The sequence below is a fragment of the Rana temporaria genome, chromosome 4 (assembly GCF_905171775.1).
Source record: "Rana temporaria chromosome 4, aRanTem1.1, whole genome shotgun sequence".
NCBI lineage: Eukaryota > Metazoa > Chordata > Amphibia > Anura > Ranidae > Rana > Rana temporaria.
In genome coordinates, this window is record NC_053492.1 from 41,674,445 (window position 1) to 41,690,646 (window position 16,202).

The 16,202-nt window shown below is 47.9% G+C and overlaps 1 protein-coding gene across 2 annotated transcripts in view; it reads left to right on the forward strand.

Annotated features, from left to right (window-relative positions):
- Window positions 1–12,105: 12,105 nt before the first annotated feature.
- SCARA3 (scavenger receptor class A member 3) overlaps window positions 12,106–16,202 on the forward strand; it is a 67,078-nt gene continuing 62,981 nt past the window's right edge. For both annotated transcript variants that reach the window (XM_040348329.1, XM_040348330.1), the window contains exon 1: window positions 12,106–12,607. In XM_040348329.1, the coding sequence (XP_040204263.1) occupies window positions 12,601–12,607 (7 nt within the window). In that variant the 5' untranslated portion in view covers window positions 12,106–12,600. The remainder of the gene's footprint in view (window positions 12,608–16,202) is intronic.

Below are 16,202 nucleotides of genomic sequence, written 5' to 3' on the forward strand. Positions count from 1 at the left end.
CCTCTGTCACTCTGTCCCTCTGTCACCCAGTCCCTCTGTCACCCAGTCCCTCTGTCACCCAGTCCCTCTGTCACCCAGTCCCTCTGTCACCCAGTCCCTCTGTCACCCAGTCCCTCTGTCACCCAGTCCCTCTGTCACCCAGTCACTCTGTCCCTCTGTCACTCTGTCACCCAGTCCCTCTGTCACCCAGTCCCTCTGTCACCCAGTCCCTCTGTCACCCAGTCCCTCTGTCCCTCTGTCACCCAGTCACTCTGTCACCCAGTCACTCTGTCCCTCTGTCACCCAGTCACTCTGTCACTCTGTCACCCAGTCCCTCTGTCACCCAGTCACTCTGTCCCTCTGTCACCCAGTCCCTCTGTCACCCAGTCACTCTGTCCCTCTGCCACCCAGTCACTCTGTCACTCTGTCACCCAGTCCCTCTGTCACCCAGTCACTCTGTCCCTCTGTCACCCAGTCCCTCTGTCACCCAGTCACTCTGTCCCTCTGCCACCCAGTCACTCTGTCCCTCTGTCACCCAGTCCCTCTGTCACCCAGTCACTCTGTCACCCAGTCACTCTGTCCCTCTGTCACCCAGCCCCCTGTCACCCAGCCCCTTGTCACCCAGCTCTCCATCACCCAGTCCTCCGTCACCCAGCTCTCCGTCACCCAATCCCCTGTCACCCAGTCCCTCTGTCACCCAGCCCTCTGTCACCCTGTCCCCTGTCCCCCAGTCCCTCTGTCACCCAGCCCTCTGTCACCCAGTCCCCTGTCACCCAGCCCTCTGTCACGGGCCCGCTGATTTCATGATACGCCCCTGCCCCCAAAACTGGCAAAAAAATTAGTAAAAAAACATATTTTTTTTGGGGGGGGGGGGGGTGTCCCTGAATGGCAGTTTGGAAATGTGGTCACCCTACGTACTCACTGTGCTATCGATGATTGAAGAATCCGACTCCCGCGGGGAATGGGCGTGCCTATGGAGAGGGAGGATGATTGACGGCCGGCTCTGGCACGTCACGCTCCCCGAAGACAGCCGGAGTAGGTCTCGGCTATCCACGGCGCCTGCGCACAGGCTATGCGCAGGCGCCGTGAATAGCCAAGCCTATTTCGGCTATTTCCGGAGAAGCGTGACGTGCCAGGGCCGGCCGTCAATCACCTTCTCTCACCATAGGAACGCCCATTCCCCGGATTCTTCAATCATCGATAGCACAGTGAGTACGGGCATAAAAAATGTAAGACCGGCATACCGTAGCTCGCGCTACGATGCCGAATTTAATGGTCTAATAAAAAAAAACTTTTTTTTTTTTTTTAACAGGGTGAACCCCCGCTTTAAGCTTGTAGGCAGGTTGGCTACTGTGCTCATTTTAGCTAGGCCAGTGTGGCTTCCCAGGCTAGGGGAAAGGGGTTAATACTGTTTTGCGTTCCCTGCTCATGTTCACGTTTTTTTTTTGAGGGTCTATCCTCCTGTCCTGTCAATGTGATATATAGAAGGCAGAAGTTTGGGTCCTGAGAGAGCGCAAGGTAGCTAGCTCAGAACAGGAACCTTGCAGGACTTGCTGAGACTTGTAGTTCATCTACAGAATATCCAGGGCTGTCTTATCAGCATCATGGGCCCCTGGGCAAAGTAATGCACTGGGGCCCCTACCAGCCCGCCCCAAAGTAATGCACTGGGGCCCCAAACAGCCTGCCCCAAAGTAATGCACTGGGGCCCCTACCAGCCAGCCCCAAAGTAATGCACTGGGGCACCTACCAGCCAGCCCCAAAGTAATGCACTGGGGCCCCAACCAGCCCGCCCCAAAGTAATGCACTGGGGCACCTACCAGCCAGCCCCAAAGTAATGCACTGGGGCCCCAACTAGCCCGCCACAATTTACGCACCTACTCCCAAGAATTAGAGTATAAATAGTTGATGGAATTAAACATATATTTATTAGTACTTTAGAATTGATTTTAAACAGTATGAAAACATGCCATGAATCAAAGGCAAATCAACAAAAAGGTGCAGAAATAGGGGTGCAAAAGGTTAGAATGCAGGGGGAGTCAGGAAGGCGCAATACATGTTCTGGGACGCTGCCCGGGCCATCCCGAGACAGATTAGTAAAAATTGTGAATATCGGCCTCATGTAATACACCCAAGCCATGGACAATCCAGTCATGCCAGTTATGGACTTGACGTATAAGGACTTTACCTGTGCAGATATGCTGGGGCAGCCGCTGTAAGAATTAGTTAGGGAGAGGACCTTCTGTGATGTTATATATGTCATGCTGAATTCTTAGTAAAAGTTTATCCGAAGTTACTCAAGGGGTGCATTTGAGGTCCTGGTGCTCATTAAGGAGTCTCAGTCTACAACAGCACACTAGGGGTTCTTATAACATTGCAACAACAAAAGCTTAAACTTCAACCATTCGTTGGCGTGGTGCCTGGTTAGGTGACAAGTCCTCTGGTAGAGAACGGATTTGGCTTCCTCCCTAGTGGTCTGTCTCTGTTGGCTAGCAGATTAGCGTTATGGAAATCTATGACCTGATCACTAGGTACGGAGAGGCAAGAGGCAAGTTGAGCACGTATGGGGTCCACGATATGTGCTCACCGGACCCCATTCTGTTACTGGAAAAGATGTAACAGAGTTAAGCTGACTGATGGAGTGGACATCGGCACCCTCGGCGTAGCCCAATTCAAGCGCATCCAATTTGCCTAGCAGGAGATTGTGACCGGCTCTCTATGGAGCCAATTCACACATCTCTGCAGTGGCTCCGGTGCAAATTTAACAGGAGTCCTGTGCGTCTTTTGGTCCGTTTCAGGTCCGAATTCATTTCAAAATTTGGGCTAAAATTAGACCTGAAATGGTGAATGGAAACTTTCCGAAAGTCTCTGCATTGGGTGTGGACCAGCCAGGCCGCATTCCGCTCCTCGTAACAGACGCTGTAAGTAGTTTTGTGCAGCCTCTGTGTACTTGAACTTTTCTGCAATATATTGCTATTACCAAATGTAGCACTACCCCCGAAGGAGCCGCTGATTAGTTTGGGATCGGCTTACTGAGTTACCTTCTTGGCTTGGTTTAGGGGTGACATCCATGAGTGTAGATGAAGAGCAAGTGTCCAGACACAGAATGAGTTTTCAATGCTTTATTCCAAGGCCCAACTTGGCCAACATCAACATGGCACACAATAGAGAAAGGTTGATGAGCGTAGAGAAACTTTAGTATCAGGCCTTGGATATGAAAAGGAGCAAGCCTGCTCTTAGCAATAGTGTAACTCAATTCTTCGCCACCCCTATCAGGATGGGTAAAGTGCCCCCGGACAGGCGACTATCACATGCCTGGCAGCCGGAGCGCCACTTAAAGATCACTGGGAGGAACAGGCCTGTAGCACCGGCCTAACTCAGAGCCTCTGGTACAGGCTTTATCAATTTGAGGTATGTGAGATCAGGATAAGTGAATCCTCCCAGTCAATTCAGATTTTTGTGTCACCAACTGACAGCTTAAGCATACCTGTCATGCAGCGTGGTGACCGGATCCCCGATGGTTCGTCTAGGCCTCCCGGACAACCTCTAGTTTTAGGTTCTCCTCCAGCCGATCCCCCATCACACAGCTCCCAGCTTAGGATCCTTACAGCAGAAGGTTGGGACCCAGCAAGTCGCTGGGGCCCCTCTCAATATTAGGGTGAGACTCCGCATGGTGCATAACCTTAGTGAGGCAGGCCACGGTGGCGGGGCCCATGGATGCGCGTACCCTGAAGGTGGATACCGCACCTGGAACTGGGGCCCCGCACAGAAAAACGAACAATGGCGGTTGCCACAGATATATCCCCCCCCCGCTTGCCCAACGAGTGCAGAACTCCTCTTATTGGCTGCTGGGGAAGGTGGGTCTGTCAGAACCCCTCTAGCGCCACCTGCCGCCCGGGGGTGATAACGCACCCCCGGAGTGCAGACTGACCTACAGGACAGATTCTGAAATTGGCAACAACCCAAATTTCCACAAATTATGAATAGGAGTAAACTAATCCTCCCATTCCCACTAATTTTAGCGTAACGCCCATACTAAAAGTAAGGGGGCGCTACACAAATTTGGGCTCTGTGTGCTTACTGCTCACCCTACACCATGCTGCACCAAGCAGGTGGGTTGTTGCCCTGTTCAAGAAGAAGTGGGGTGGGGACTTGAGTAGTTTGGCAGCACAACCAGCTAATCGTAGCTCCTCTTAAAAGTTCACTTTAAGGTTCATGGCAACGCTACATAATAGTCATCTGGGTGTATAGAGCAAGTGTAGCACCCTGTACCTTAGGTAGGCGCTAAGTGTAAGGGTTTTTGTGTAAGCTGCCAGTGCAGGTAAATTTAAGTAGGCCTAGGCTGTGAGCTAGGCCTGTTTGTTTTTTGGGGGCAGGGGAATGGTTTAGTATAACAGTAGGTGACTGACATGTACTTTAGCTCTTGGGCGCCTCCCCTGTTTCTAGGGAGAATGTTCTGGAAAAGGGTAAAGGCAGAGAGCTGGAGTGACATGGGGTACATGTGAGGAGCTCTGACCAATCCCCAACTAGGATTGGCTGGGGGCAGGCCTCCTACATATACCCATGGTCAGCCTGCTGGGGGAGGAGGTGTTGGCTGGGTGAACTTAATGATGGAGTGTTAGACTGTCGTGCCTGAGGAAACCTCCTTTCTGAGGGGGGGGGATGTACCTCAGGCAGGGGAGCTCGAGAGCTGGGAGGGAGCCTCTTCTTACACGGTCATGGAGAGGTGTACTGGAACAAGAGTTGGAGGAAACAGTTGGTCCGCACACCTACCACAGTAAAGTCGTCCAGGAAGGATTCAGGGCAGGTGTCGGTGAGTAAAAGCACAGTGGAGAGGTCTGGAAGTGACATGCCTGGTGAGCTGGATGTAGAGCCAGAGGGAGAGACTGTGGAGTTTGTGTGAAATAGATGCAGCCATGATCTGGATCAGTAGTACATCACCTTTTATTCTTCTCAAGTAAACAGTTGCTGCCATAAAGGGGTACTGCAGGCCCTGGCCTACAAAGGGTCATCAAGTAATTCAACTGGGACTTATTCAGAGTGAGGCCTAGTCATGTTCTGATGGCATGACAAGAATACTAGACTGGGACAGTAAAGTAGTGTGCTGGAGGAAGAAGTGTTCTGAGGTAAAAGTCTGTCCAGGAATGTGCTGAGGAAGAAGTGTTCTGAGGTAAAAGACTGTCAAGTTTAGGCAATCTTGTTCTTCTGAGAAGTGTGACACAGTTACTATATTCTTCAAAGTACTAATTTATCCTATGGGCATCCCATGTCCCTTTCCCCAACCAAGTTCAATCCCCTAATAAAAACAACAAAAACAAATAAGAGACTTTTCATTGACTTATGCCGCATACACACCATCACTTTATGTGATGAAAAAAAAACAACGTTTTTAAAAACGTCACTGTAAATGACTGTGTGTGGGGGAAAACGTTGTTTTATGTCTTGTGAAAAACGACAAAAAAAAATTGAAGCATGCTTCAATTTTATGTGTCGTTTTTCAAAATGTCTTTTTTTTTCATCACATAAAGTGATGGTGTGTACGCGGCATAAGAAGTGTGTCTAAATGGATGTCTGGCAGCAGGAGGAAATGTGTGGATGCTGTAACACATAGCAACCCCTGCGGGGTCATCGCTACACGTGCATAGCAGGACACCCATACCCAAGGAGCATTGTCTTTATTGACGATTTAATACCTTTATGTCTTTTTTTCCTAGTGGCCAGGTGATCACAAATCCACTCCTCTTTCCTCCTAACTCCTCCCTGCAGACAAGGTTGTGGGGTGTTGTCACTAGAGCTATCCGCCATTTACAAGGACTAAATGAGACTAAGGTGCTGTAAGTGCTGTAGACCAGTAGGCTTTGCCAGCGCATCCTCCATGATAATAACAAATGCACAAAATTGGAAGCACATTGTCATCCATACTAGAGAAATTGGGAGAGACGACTGACAATGTTACTTTTCAAGAGGAAACTAGCAGCTTTGTCAGTTTTCTACAGGCAATGACCTGAAGTGAAAAATACACCTTTGGGATGAATCAGAGTGGAGACTGCGAGCCAGGCCTTCTAGTCCAACATCAGTGCCTAACCTTCCAAATGTGTGTAGCGCCTGGTTACTTTACAGTACCGGTGCTAGTTAAATTTAGAGGGAGATCAGAGTGTAGTTAAACTCTGATCCAGATTGTTATGTGTTAAACAGGGTCTCTGTCTTAGCTTGGCTGTGCTGTGGGCTTATTCTGCTGTGCTGGGGTGTTCTTCCAACCCCGGTGCTGCAGGTGGCAGCAGTGAAGTCAAGGTTTGGGTGCTCTTTCCCAGCAGCCAATAAGGAGGGTTTAGCCTCGCTGTGCATGCTAGGGAGGGGTATTTATGGGGCAGATGCCATTGGTTCTGGGTCTTCTTCTTCGACTGTGGCACCCACCTTTAGCGTGACCACATCACGGCGCCCCGGCGTTTTGGCCTACCTGGCCGGGCGTGCGTGCCACGTGGTGTTCCTGGTTCCGGGGCCACAATGGCCTGGAGCATCTGAACCATGACGGGGACCCAGTGATCGACTGGGTTCCCACCTTTGAGGATCCCAAGCTGTACTGCTGTTCGGTGGGGAGTCCGTCTGAGGAGCCCCATTGAGAGGCTGGCGGTCCAAAAGGGCCTCGACAAACCTCCGGGGATTAAGGTAGCCGGACACTGAAGGATTAATCACCTGTCAGTCGGTACCTGGGCGACAAGTTGAAGGAGATCCAGGCGTATTTTACCGAAGGAGGATTGCCTCCATTACCACAAATCAGAGAGGGCCTGTGGCAGAGGTGTCTCCCTGACATTCACCAAGGAGGGTCTGTGGCAGAGACTTTTTCCTACAAATTCAAGTTCACTAAGGAGGGTCTGTGGCAGAGACTTTATCCTACAAATGTTTGAGTGATACTCCGGCTGCCAGGTCAGTGAGAGAGGCCTGTCCGGGTACGCTATCCCCACTCAAACAGGAGTGGTGCAGAAAAGTGTTACGCTTGGGAGCAAGACTGTTTCCTTATTACTACGCCTGAATTTGCTATTCTCCTTTCTTCCTTCAACTTTACTTTCCTCACCACAAGTTTATTGTTTTTACCCAGCTGGGTAATAAAGAGCACAGCAAAGAGCACCTGTTGCGGACATTCCTTTACTTCTACCAAATGCAATACGCATCATTCACCCCTAGGAATTCGGGGGAGCCATGCTACATGTGATTCTGGAAGAATGTTCAAACATTCCCATAGACACATTCCTAAACCATGTGGATAGCCTTTCCAGAAGAGTTGAAGTTGTTATAGCTGCAAAGGGTGGGCCAACTCAATTTTGAACCCTATGGACTAAGACTGGGATGCCATTAAAGTTCATGTGCGTTTAAAGGCAGGTGAGTGAGAGACTTGTAAAGCGCAACACATGCGAACTGAATCGCCTCTGGGCGCTGTATCCATTTCATGGGTAAGGAACCCCTTGACTTCAGAAGAGATGGGTTTTAATCTTTCTCCTGAAGGCCAAGTGGTCCAACTCCAGTCGGATGGTGGTTGGTAGTGCATTCCACAGGCGAGGTCCCTGGACTGCAAATCTTCGATCTCCTTTGGACTTGTATCTGGCCTTGGGTATCTGGAGGAGGTTTTGATTGGTGGATCGCAGAATGCGATTGGGGTTATGGGCTTTTATTTTTTCGCATAGATATTGGGGGGCGTTTCCTTGAATACACTTATGCATTAGGCAGAGTGCCTTGAAAGTGATTCTGTCTTTTACTGGCAACCAATGAAGGGATCTCAGCGAAGGAGAGATTGATTCCCACTTTTGACTTTGGTGCTAGGGGTGATAGTTTTACCCAGAATGGGTGGGGGAGTCCATGTTGACGCGGGGTGATTTTTCCGGTTAGCGTGAAACAGGAGAAGTTCTGTTTTCGAACCATTGAGTTTAAGATAACTGTTTGTCATCCAGTTATCTATTAGAGTGAGGCATTTCTCTAGTCCAAGAGAATGAACCTTTTTGTTGCAGATGCGAAAATACAGTTGTGTGTCGTCTGCATAGGAATGGTAAAGTAACTTCTGGTTACTGATGATTTCAAAGAGAGGGCGAAGATAGATATTAAACAATACGGGCGACAAGGGAGATCCCTGAGGGACTCCGCATGACACCGTACGTTTTTCAGAAGTGAAAGACCCCAGTTTCACTATTTGTGATCGGTTTTCCAAGAAGGAGGAGAACCAGGGTAAAACCTTCAGCGACTCCGGATACTTCAGCTAGCCTAGCCAGTAGTAGTCCATGGTCTACAGTGTCAAAAGCCGCGCTTAGGTCCAGCAGTATCAGGAGACAAGATTCTCCTTCGTCTGCAGCCTCTAGAGCAGGGGTGTCAAACTGGCGGCCCTCCAGCTGTTCCGAAACTACAAGTCCCATCATGCCTCTGCCTGTGAGAGTCATGCTTGTAACTGTTAGCCTTGCAATGCCTCATGGGACTTGTAGTTTTGCAACAGCTGGAGGGCCACCAGTTTGACACCCCTGCTCTAGAGCGTCATCCCATATTTTGAGCAGCGCCGTTTCTGTTCCGTGACCCGGACGGAAGCCTGATTGAAACGGATCGAGTAATTTATGGGTGTCTAAATGCAGTTGCAGCTGTTGTTCAACTACTTTCTCCATTACCTTGGAGAAGACATTTAGAGCTGTTATGGGCCTCCGGTTGTTTGGGTCTTTGGGGTCGAGGTTATTTTTTTTTAGAATTGGTTTTATTGTACCTTGTTTTAGCAAGGTGGGCACCATGCCCTCCTTGAATGATTGGTTAATAAGCTGCGTGATAGCTGGTGCCAGTATATCGGCACTTTCTTTCAGCAGTTTAGTGGGGATGATATCATTGGGTGCTGTGCTATTACGCAGAGTCCCGATGATGTTTTTAGTGGCATCGATGGAAATGGGTTTTAGAGTGAATTTTGGTGATTGCGGCGGATTTATGTGGGTATTAGGTTTGTGATTTGGGGGGGGGGGGGTTGTGAGGGTTCCATTTTGCTGAATAAATACTTTCACTGATTTTTTCAATTTTATTAATGAAATAATCCGAAAAATTTGTTGAAAAATTCTTGTGAATCAGAATTGGGGGCCTCTAAACAAGCAGGATTCATAGTCTGAGTGACCAGCTTGAAGAGTTCTCGGGGGCGGTTAAGGACATTTGCGACGATGTTGGAGAAATGATTTTTTTTGGCCGTGAAGATTTCTTTGTGATATTTCTTTGTTATTATCTTGTAAATGGTGTGGTTTTTTATCTGAAGAGCACATTCAAAAGGTGTACCAATACTTTTGATAATAGTGTATGTACAAGAAAATAAAGGTTGTAATTTCAACAAATGCAGCATGTTGCACGTTTTTTTAAACTAGGCTCATTAATATACGCTTTTCTTGCATATGCATTTGTATCGCTTTCCACTGCGTCTGATGTAAATGAGTCTTTGAGGGAACCTTTCCTGGGGGAAGCTTCCACTGACGACTTCTCATTCTAGAATTGCGTGCTGCTTGGCTGTCATGCCAGTTCAGGGGCTTCAATATTTTGGATCATGGACCCTTCAAAATTACTGAGTTAAAAAGTGATTGTTTAATGTCCTACAGTAAGATTACCAGATTTTAAAAATGAAATCCGGGACATATTTTTTTTTATTGGCAAATTGTAAACTCTTTTATACGCATATATTCCTCAAATTATATATGCAGTCAGTGGCAAGAAATTCCCCCCCCCCCCCCACACCAGTTTTTAACACTACCTGAGTCCCTTCCACTAGAACAGTAGTGCTGACCAACTTGATTCCCACACTAACCTACCTGACCACTGCACTAACCTACCTGATTCCTACAATGACCACTACACTGACCTACCTCATTCCTACACTGATCACTACACTGACCTACCTCATTCTTACACTGACCAACCTGATTCCTACACTGACCTACATGATTCCTACACTGACTACTACACTGACCTACCCGATTCCTACACTGACCACTACACTGACCTACCCGATTCCTACACTGATCACTACACTGACCTACCTGATTCCTACACTGATCACTACACTGATCTACCTCATTCCTACACTGACCACTACACTGGCCTACCTCATTCCTACACTGACCAACCTGATTCCTACACTGACCTACCTGATTCCTACACTGACCACTGCACTAACCTACCCGATTCCTACACTGACCAACCTGATTCCTACACCCACCTACCTGATTCCTACACTGACCACTATACCGACCTACCTGATTCCTACACTGACCACTACACTGACCTACCTGACCACTACACTGACCTACCTGACCACTACACTGACCTATATGATTCCTACCCGATTCCTACACTATCCACTACACTAACCTGCCTGGTTCCTACAATGACCACTACACTGACCTACCTGAGTTCTTTATTGACCACTACACTGACCTACCTGATTCCTGCACTACTCCCCCCCCCCTACATGAACAGTGTAGATCGGTTAATTTTGCTCACACCTCTCCATGCAGTTCCCAACACCCAGAAGCTCCGCAGTATCCCCTGCCAAGAGCTTCTCCAATAACCGCCCCTCCCCCCACCATTCTCACACACACACAGGTCACCCGCACCAGAGGGATCATGAGGAACAGGCTGGACCATAGGAGTGTATAACAAGGACAATCCGCGCTAACCACTAATAAACAACGTGCTGAACAATGGTGCAAAAAAACACATAAAAGAAAAAGCTGAATGGTATTAATTACATAAGTATATTGAAAGATAAATGAAGGTGCAGCACCTAGATACAAAAAAGCCTGAATAAAGGGCTTGACAAACGTGAATAAATAAACAAATGAGTGCGTAACCAAATCTATATATATAAAACTCAACGTGTGTGTGTGTGTGTGTGTATGTATGTTCCAGCATCACGTCCAAACGGCTAAAGATATTAACATGAAACTTGGCACACATGTTACTTATATGTCAGCAACAAACATAGGATAGGTGGTTTAAGCCTTACCCACCCCCATTTGCCATGGTCGGGGTTTTTCTTTAAAGTCCCATTCAACTCTATGGGAAATACATGTTACTTCATAACTTCCAAACGGCTGTAGATATTTCGATAACACTTGGTCACATGTTACTTATATGTCCACTTAAACTATAGGATAGTTAATTTATCCCTTAACTACCCCCATTTGTGAGGGTCGGGGTTTTTGTTTAAAGTCCCATGCAAATCAATGGGAAATGTATGTTCCCACATAACTTCTGTACGCCTGGAGATATTTCAATAATACCTGGTACACATATTACTTATATGCCAAATAAAAATATATGACAGTTAAATTAACCCTTACCTACACCCTTATATAAAAGATGGGTATATTTATATTACTATGATTTTCCTCCCCAAAAGGTTAAGATAGGAAGACCGGGCAACGCCGGGTATTCAGCTAGTAATTAATAAATGCAAGTGTCCTGAATCCTGAAAAGGAATAGGCAAATCAACTGGGTGATTTATTACCGGTAGTTGATTTGCCTATTCCTTTTCAGGATTCAGGACACTTGCATTTATTAATTTTAGACCATAGGAGTCCCTGGGCGGGGGAGCAACACAGCACACTTGGGGGGCACAGTAATGATTTTATGCCCCCCCCTAAATGTTGCACCCAGGGTGAGAGTACCAGATGTCCTCCCCCATGCCACTCAAATCCGTGGACAAATCCGATTTCCGGGGACAGCCCCCGGATTGAGGACACTGTCCCCGGAGCCAGTCTGAAATCGGGGATGTCTGGTCACCCTATCCTACAGTCCAAAATAATTTATAATTAGGAATAAATTTAGGAACAAAGATTGGTCAGTCCTAGAAAGAGCCACATGCCAGTGCAAGAAGGTTAGAAAGGTTAAAAATAACCTTTCATTGCTCTTCCTTCCACAGATTATCATCTGATTGGTTACTAATGTTTGCCCAACATCGCTGCCCTTTCCACTGCCTCCTGAACTGATCGAATTTCGCTAGTTAAACTTGCCTAGCCTCTATAATCAAATTTTCAGCCGCCTCTTGGCTTCGACATTTGTTTGACATTATTTTTTTCCTTTTTTTATGGAATGGGTGGGGGCTAGGATCCCTCTGTACAGCGTACACTTAACTGTGTCATATTTCTGCTTGCCTGCAGTGGAAAAAGTCCAAATCTTTTCGCAGGCTGAGCCTGAAGCAGTCAGTCTTCGCACTTAGAAGCTTTCAAACACTCCGCATTTGTGTCCTTCAAGGAAGTTTGTCTGGGCGGCAGACCAAAGGAGAACGTCTTTTTGGGATGAGCTTGCATCCCTCCGAGCGGCTGTAACAAGCAGTATCTCAATAGATGATTCGCTGAAGAGGATGTTATCTGGCTGGGGAAGAATCGCCTTAAGCACAGTCGCAAATTATTTCGAAGGCATGCATGACATCTGTGACAACTGGAAGGCTTCTGCATCCCTGAAGGTCATAATGACCCCAAAAATTTAAGAAGGAGAAGTCACCTGCTTTAATCCCATTAGCGATTTCCCTTTTTGACGGAGATTAAAGTGTCCAGTTGCACTGGAAGAGAGTTCAGGAGAGAGGAATATCCATTGGATTCAACTGTTTGCAGCCACAAGAGAACAATGAAAGGTAAGACACTGGCATCTTGCTTGGAATTCCACAGCTGTTACTGTACCGGAGAAACTGAGGTCAAGATATGCCAAAAAGAAAAACGATCAATTTTATTATGTGCATTCAGTATGCCAGGAGTGCCACAAGACCTCAGCTAACTTCTGTATAGAGCATCTCAATGATGATTGAAAAACAAGATATAGTTTAAAGGATCACTCCTCCCAAAAGTTATATTTTAGTCCTAGCCGATGCCTGGTAGACTTAACCAGCCCCTGTCTTATTCCATGTCTTGGATGCTCCAACAGTGGGGTAGATTCAGGTAGGGGCGCGCACTGTTGCGGCGGCGCAGCGTTTGGTTTTTACGCTACGCCTCCGTAAATTACTTGCGCTACGCTTCATTCACGAAGCATTTGCTCCGTAATTTGCGAAGGCGTTTCGTAAAAAAGGCCGGCGTAAGCGCGCGTGATTCAAATGATCCCGTAGGGTGCGTGGATCATTTAAATTAGGCGCGTTCCCGCGCCGAACGTAGTGCGCATGCTCCGTCGGGAAACTTTCCCGACGTGCATTGCGGTAAATGACGTCGCAAGGACGTCATTTGCTTAGACGGGAATGTAAATGGCGTCCAGCGCCATTCACGATCCACTGACGCAAATTTCGAAAAACGCGACGCGGGAACGACGTCCATACTTAGCATTGGCTGCGCCCAGTGCCGGCCCAAGACATTGTGCTGCCTGGTACCAAGAATGAAATGCTGCCCCCCCCCCAAAAAAAATTACGTTCACCAAAATGCCCCCACATCCATTATTTTATATCATGATAACTAAAGTGGACCTATCATGGCTCTATACATGTATATAGGAGTATAAAAAGGACCTGGTATGGCTCTATTCGTGCAATTAACCCCACAGTGGAGCGGAGACCGGAACGGGAGGAGCGGTCGGGCGGCAATTAGCCCCACAGTGGAGTGGAGAGTGGAGCTGGCGGAATGGGATGGCGTGCGGGCAGGAAATTTGCTGTCCCCCTGAAAGTGCTGCCTGGTACAATGGTACCATCGGGTCCCATGGTAGGGCCGGCCCTGGCTGCGCCTCCTAATAGCAGGAGCAGCCTTACGACAGAAGCGCCGTACGCAAACGACGTAAAACTCGAACGCCGGGCGCGCGTACGTTTGTGAATCGGCGTGAGTATGCAATTTGCATACTCTACGCTGACCACTACGGGAACGCCACCTAGCGGCCAGCGTCAGAATGCAGCCTAAGATACGACGGCATAAGAGCCTTATGCCAGTCATATCTTAGGCTACAGTCGGCGTATTGAGCTTTCTGAATACAGAAAGTCGATACGCCGGCGCTACTTAGCAATTACGCTGCGTATCTATGGATACGCAGGCGTAATTGCTACCTGAATCTACCCCAGTGAGTTTTCTTTGCCATTGTTCCAAACTCCATCTGAGAGGTTTGGCTGTTTCCGCACACTTTTCCGTGTTCCACCAACTTATACATTCTCCATAGTATATAATAAATAATGTCAGCACAGATGGTGGGAGTCCCTCATAATGGGCAATGCATCTGTCTGGAGCTAGGAAGCATAGGGATGTTGGGAGCCCTTCATAATGGGCAAAATGTGTGTAAAACCATGAACTCAACGTAAAGATTGTGATCCCTTCATAATGGGCAAAGCACATGTGTAGACCCGGGAACTTAATGTAACGGTGGTGGAAGTCTTTAAAAATGGGCAAAAAACTTGTGTAGACCAGGGAACTCAGCGTAGGGATGGTGGGAGCCCCTCATAATGGGAACAGCACGTGTGTAGACCAGGGAACTTAACAGGGATGATGGGAGTTCCTCATAATGGCAATACACCTGTGTGGACCTGGGAACTCAGCATAGGGATGGTGGGGGCCCTTCATAATGTGCAAAACATGTGCGGAGAACCATGAACTCAGCGTAGGGATTGGGATCCCTTCATAATGGGCAAAGCATATGTGTAGACCCAGGAACTCAGCTTATGGATGGTAGGAGTCCTTTATAATGGGCAAAACATGTGTGTAGACCAGGGAACTCAACAAAGGGATGGTGGGAGCCTCTCATAATGAGCAAAGCCCATGTGTAGACCTGGGAACTTAGCGTAGGGATGGTGGGAGCCCCTCATAAATTAAAAAACATGTGTGTAGACCCGGGAACTTAACATAGGGATGATGGGAGTCCCTCATAATGGGCAATACATATGTGTGGACATGGTAACTCATCATAGGCATGGTCGGAGCCCTTTATAATGGACAAAACAGGGTGCAGAACCCTGAACTCAGCGTAGGGATTGGGATTTCTTCACAATAGTTAAAGCACACGTGTAGACCAGGGAACTCAGCATAGGGTTGGTGGGAGCCGTTCATAAGAGAAAAAAAGAACTTGTGTAGACTGGGAAACACAGCTTAGGGATGAGGGACCCTTCCTAATGGACAAAGCATGTGTGAAGAACAGGGAACTCAGCATAGGGATGGTTGGGAGCCCCTTATAGTGGGCAAAGCATATGTGTGGACATGGTAACTCATCGTAGGCATGGTCGGAGCCCTTTATAATGGACAAAACAGGGTGCAGAACCCTGAACTCAGCGTAGGGATTGGGATTTCTTCACAATAGGTAAAGCACACATGTAGACCAGGGAACTCAGCATAGGGTTGGTGGGAGCCCTTCATAAGGGGAAAAGGACTTGTGTAGACTGGGAAACTCAGCATAGGGATGAGGGACCCTTCATAATGGACAAAGCATATGCATGGACCTGGGAACTCAGTGTAGGGATGGTGGCAGCCCTTCATAATGGCCAAAGCATATGTGTAGACCAGAGAACTAGCATAGGGATGGGGTCATGGGGAGCCCTTCATAAGGGGCAAATTAAGTGTGTAGACCTTTGAACTCAGCTTAGAGATGGGGAGCCCTATATAATTTGCAAAGCATATGTGTTGACCTGGGATCTCAAAGTAGGGATAGTGGTAGTCCTTCAAAATAGGCACAATGGGCCAAATTCTCAAAAGAGATAGGTAGGCGGAACTGCTGTTCAGCCTGCTTATCTCTGTGCCTAACTTTGGAAACGATCCTCAAAAGGCTTTTTCCAAAGTTAGGCAGAAGATCTGACATGTGTAAGACACTTACACGGTCAGATCTTAGGATGCAGTACCGCATCCGCCGCTGGGGGCATTTCTCATTGAAATGCCGCTTTGAGTATGCAAATGAGGACTTAAGCAGATCCACAAAGCATTTCAGCATTGTGATTTCTGCGTAAGTTCCGATTTGCTTGCGCAAAACTAGGGCTGGTTTTACAATGTGGAAAGTTAGTCACACCATGTAAAAGCCCATTCAAGCGACGGCATTTGGTATGCATTCCCGAGGGAGAACTCCACGGCAATTTGTAAAATCAAAACCGGCATGGGTTCCCCCCCCCAGGAGCATACCAGGCCCTTAGGTCTGGTATGGGTTGTAAGGAGACCCCCCCTACGCCGAAAATTCGACGTAGGGGGTCCCCCTACAATCCATACCAGACCCGTATCCAAAGCACGCTACCCGGCCGGTCAGGAAAGGGAGTGGGGATGAGCGAGCGCCCCCCCCTCCTGAGCCGTGCC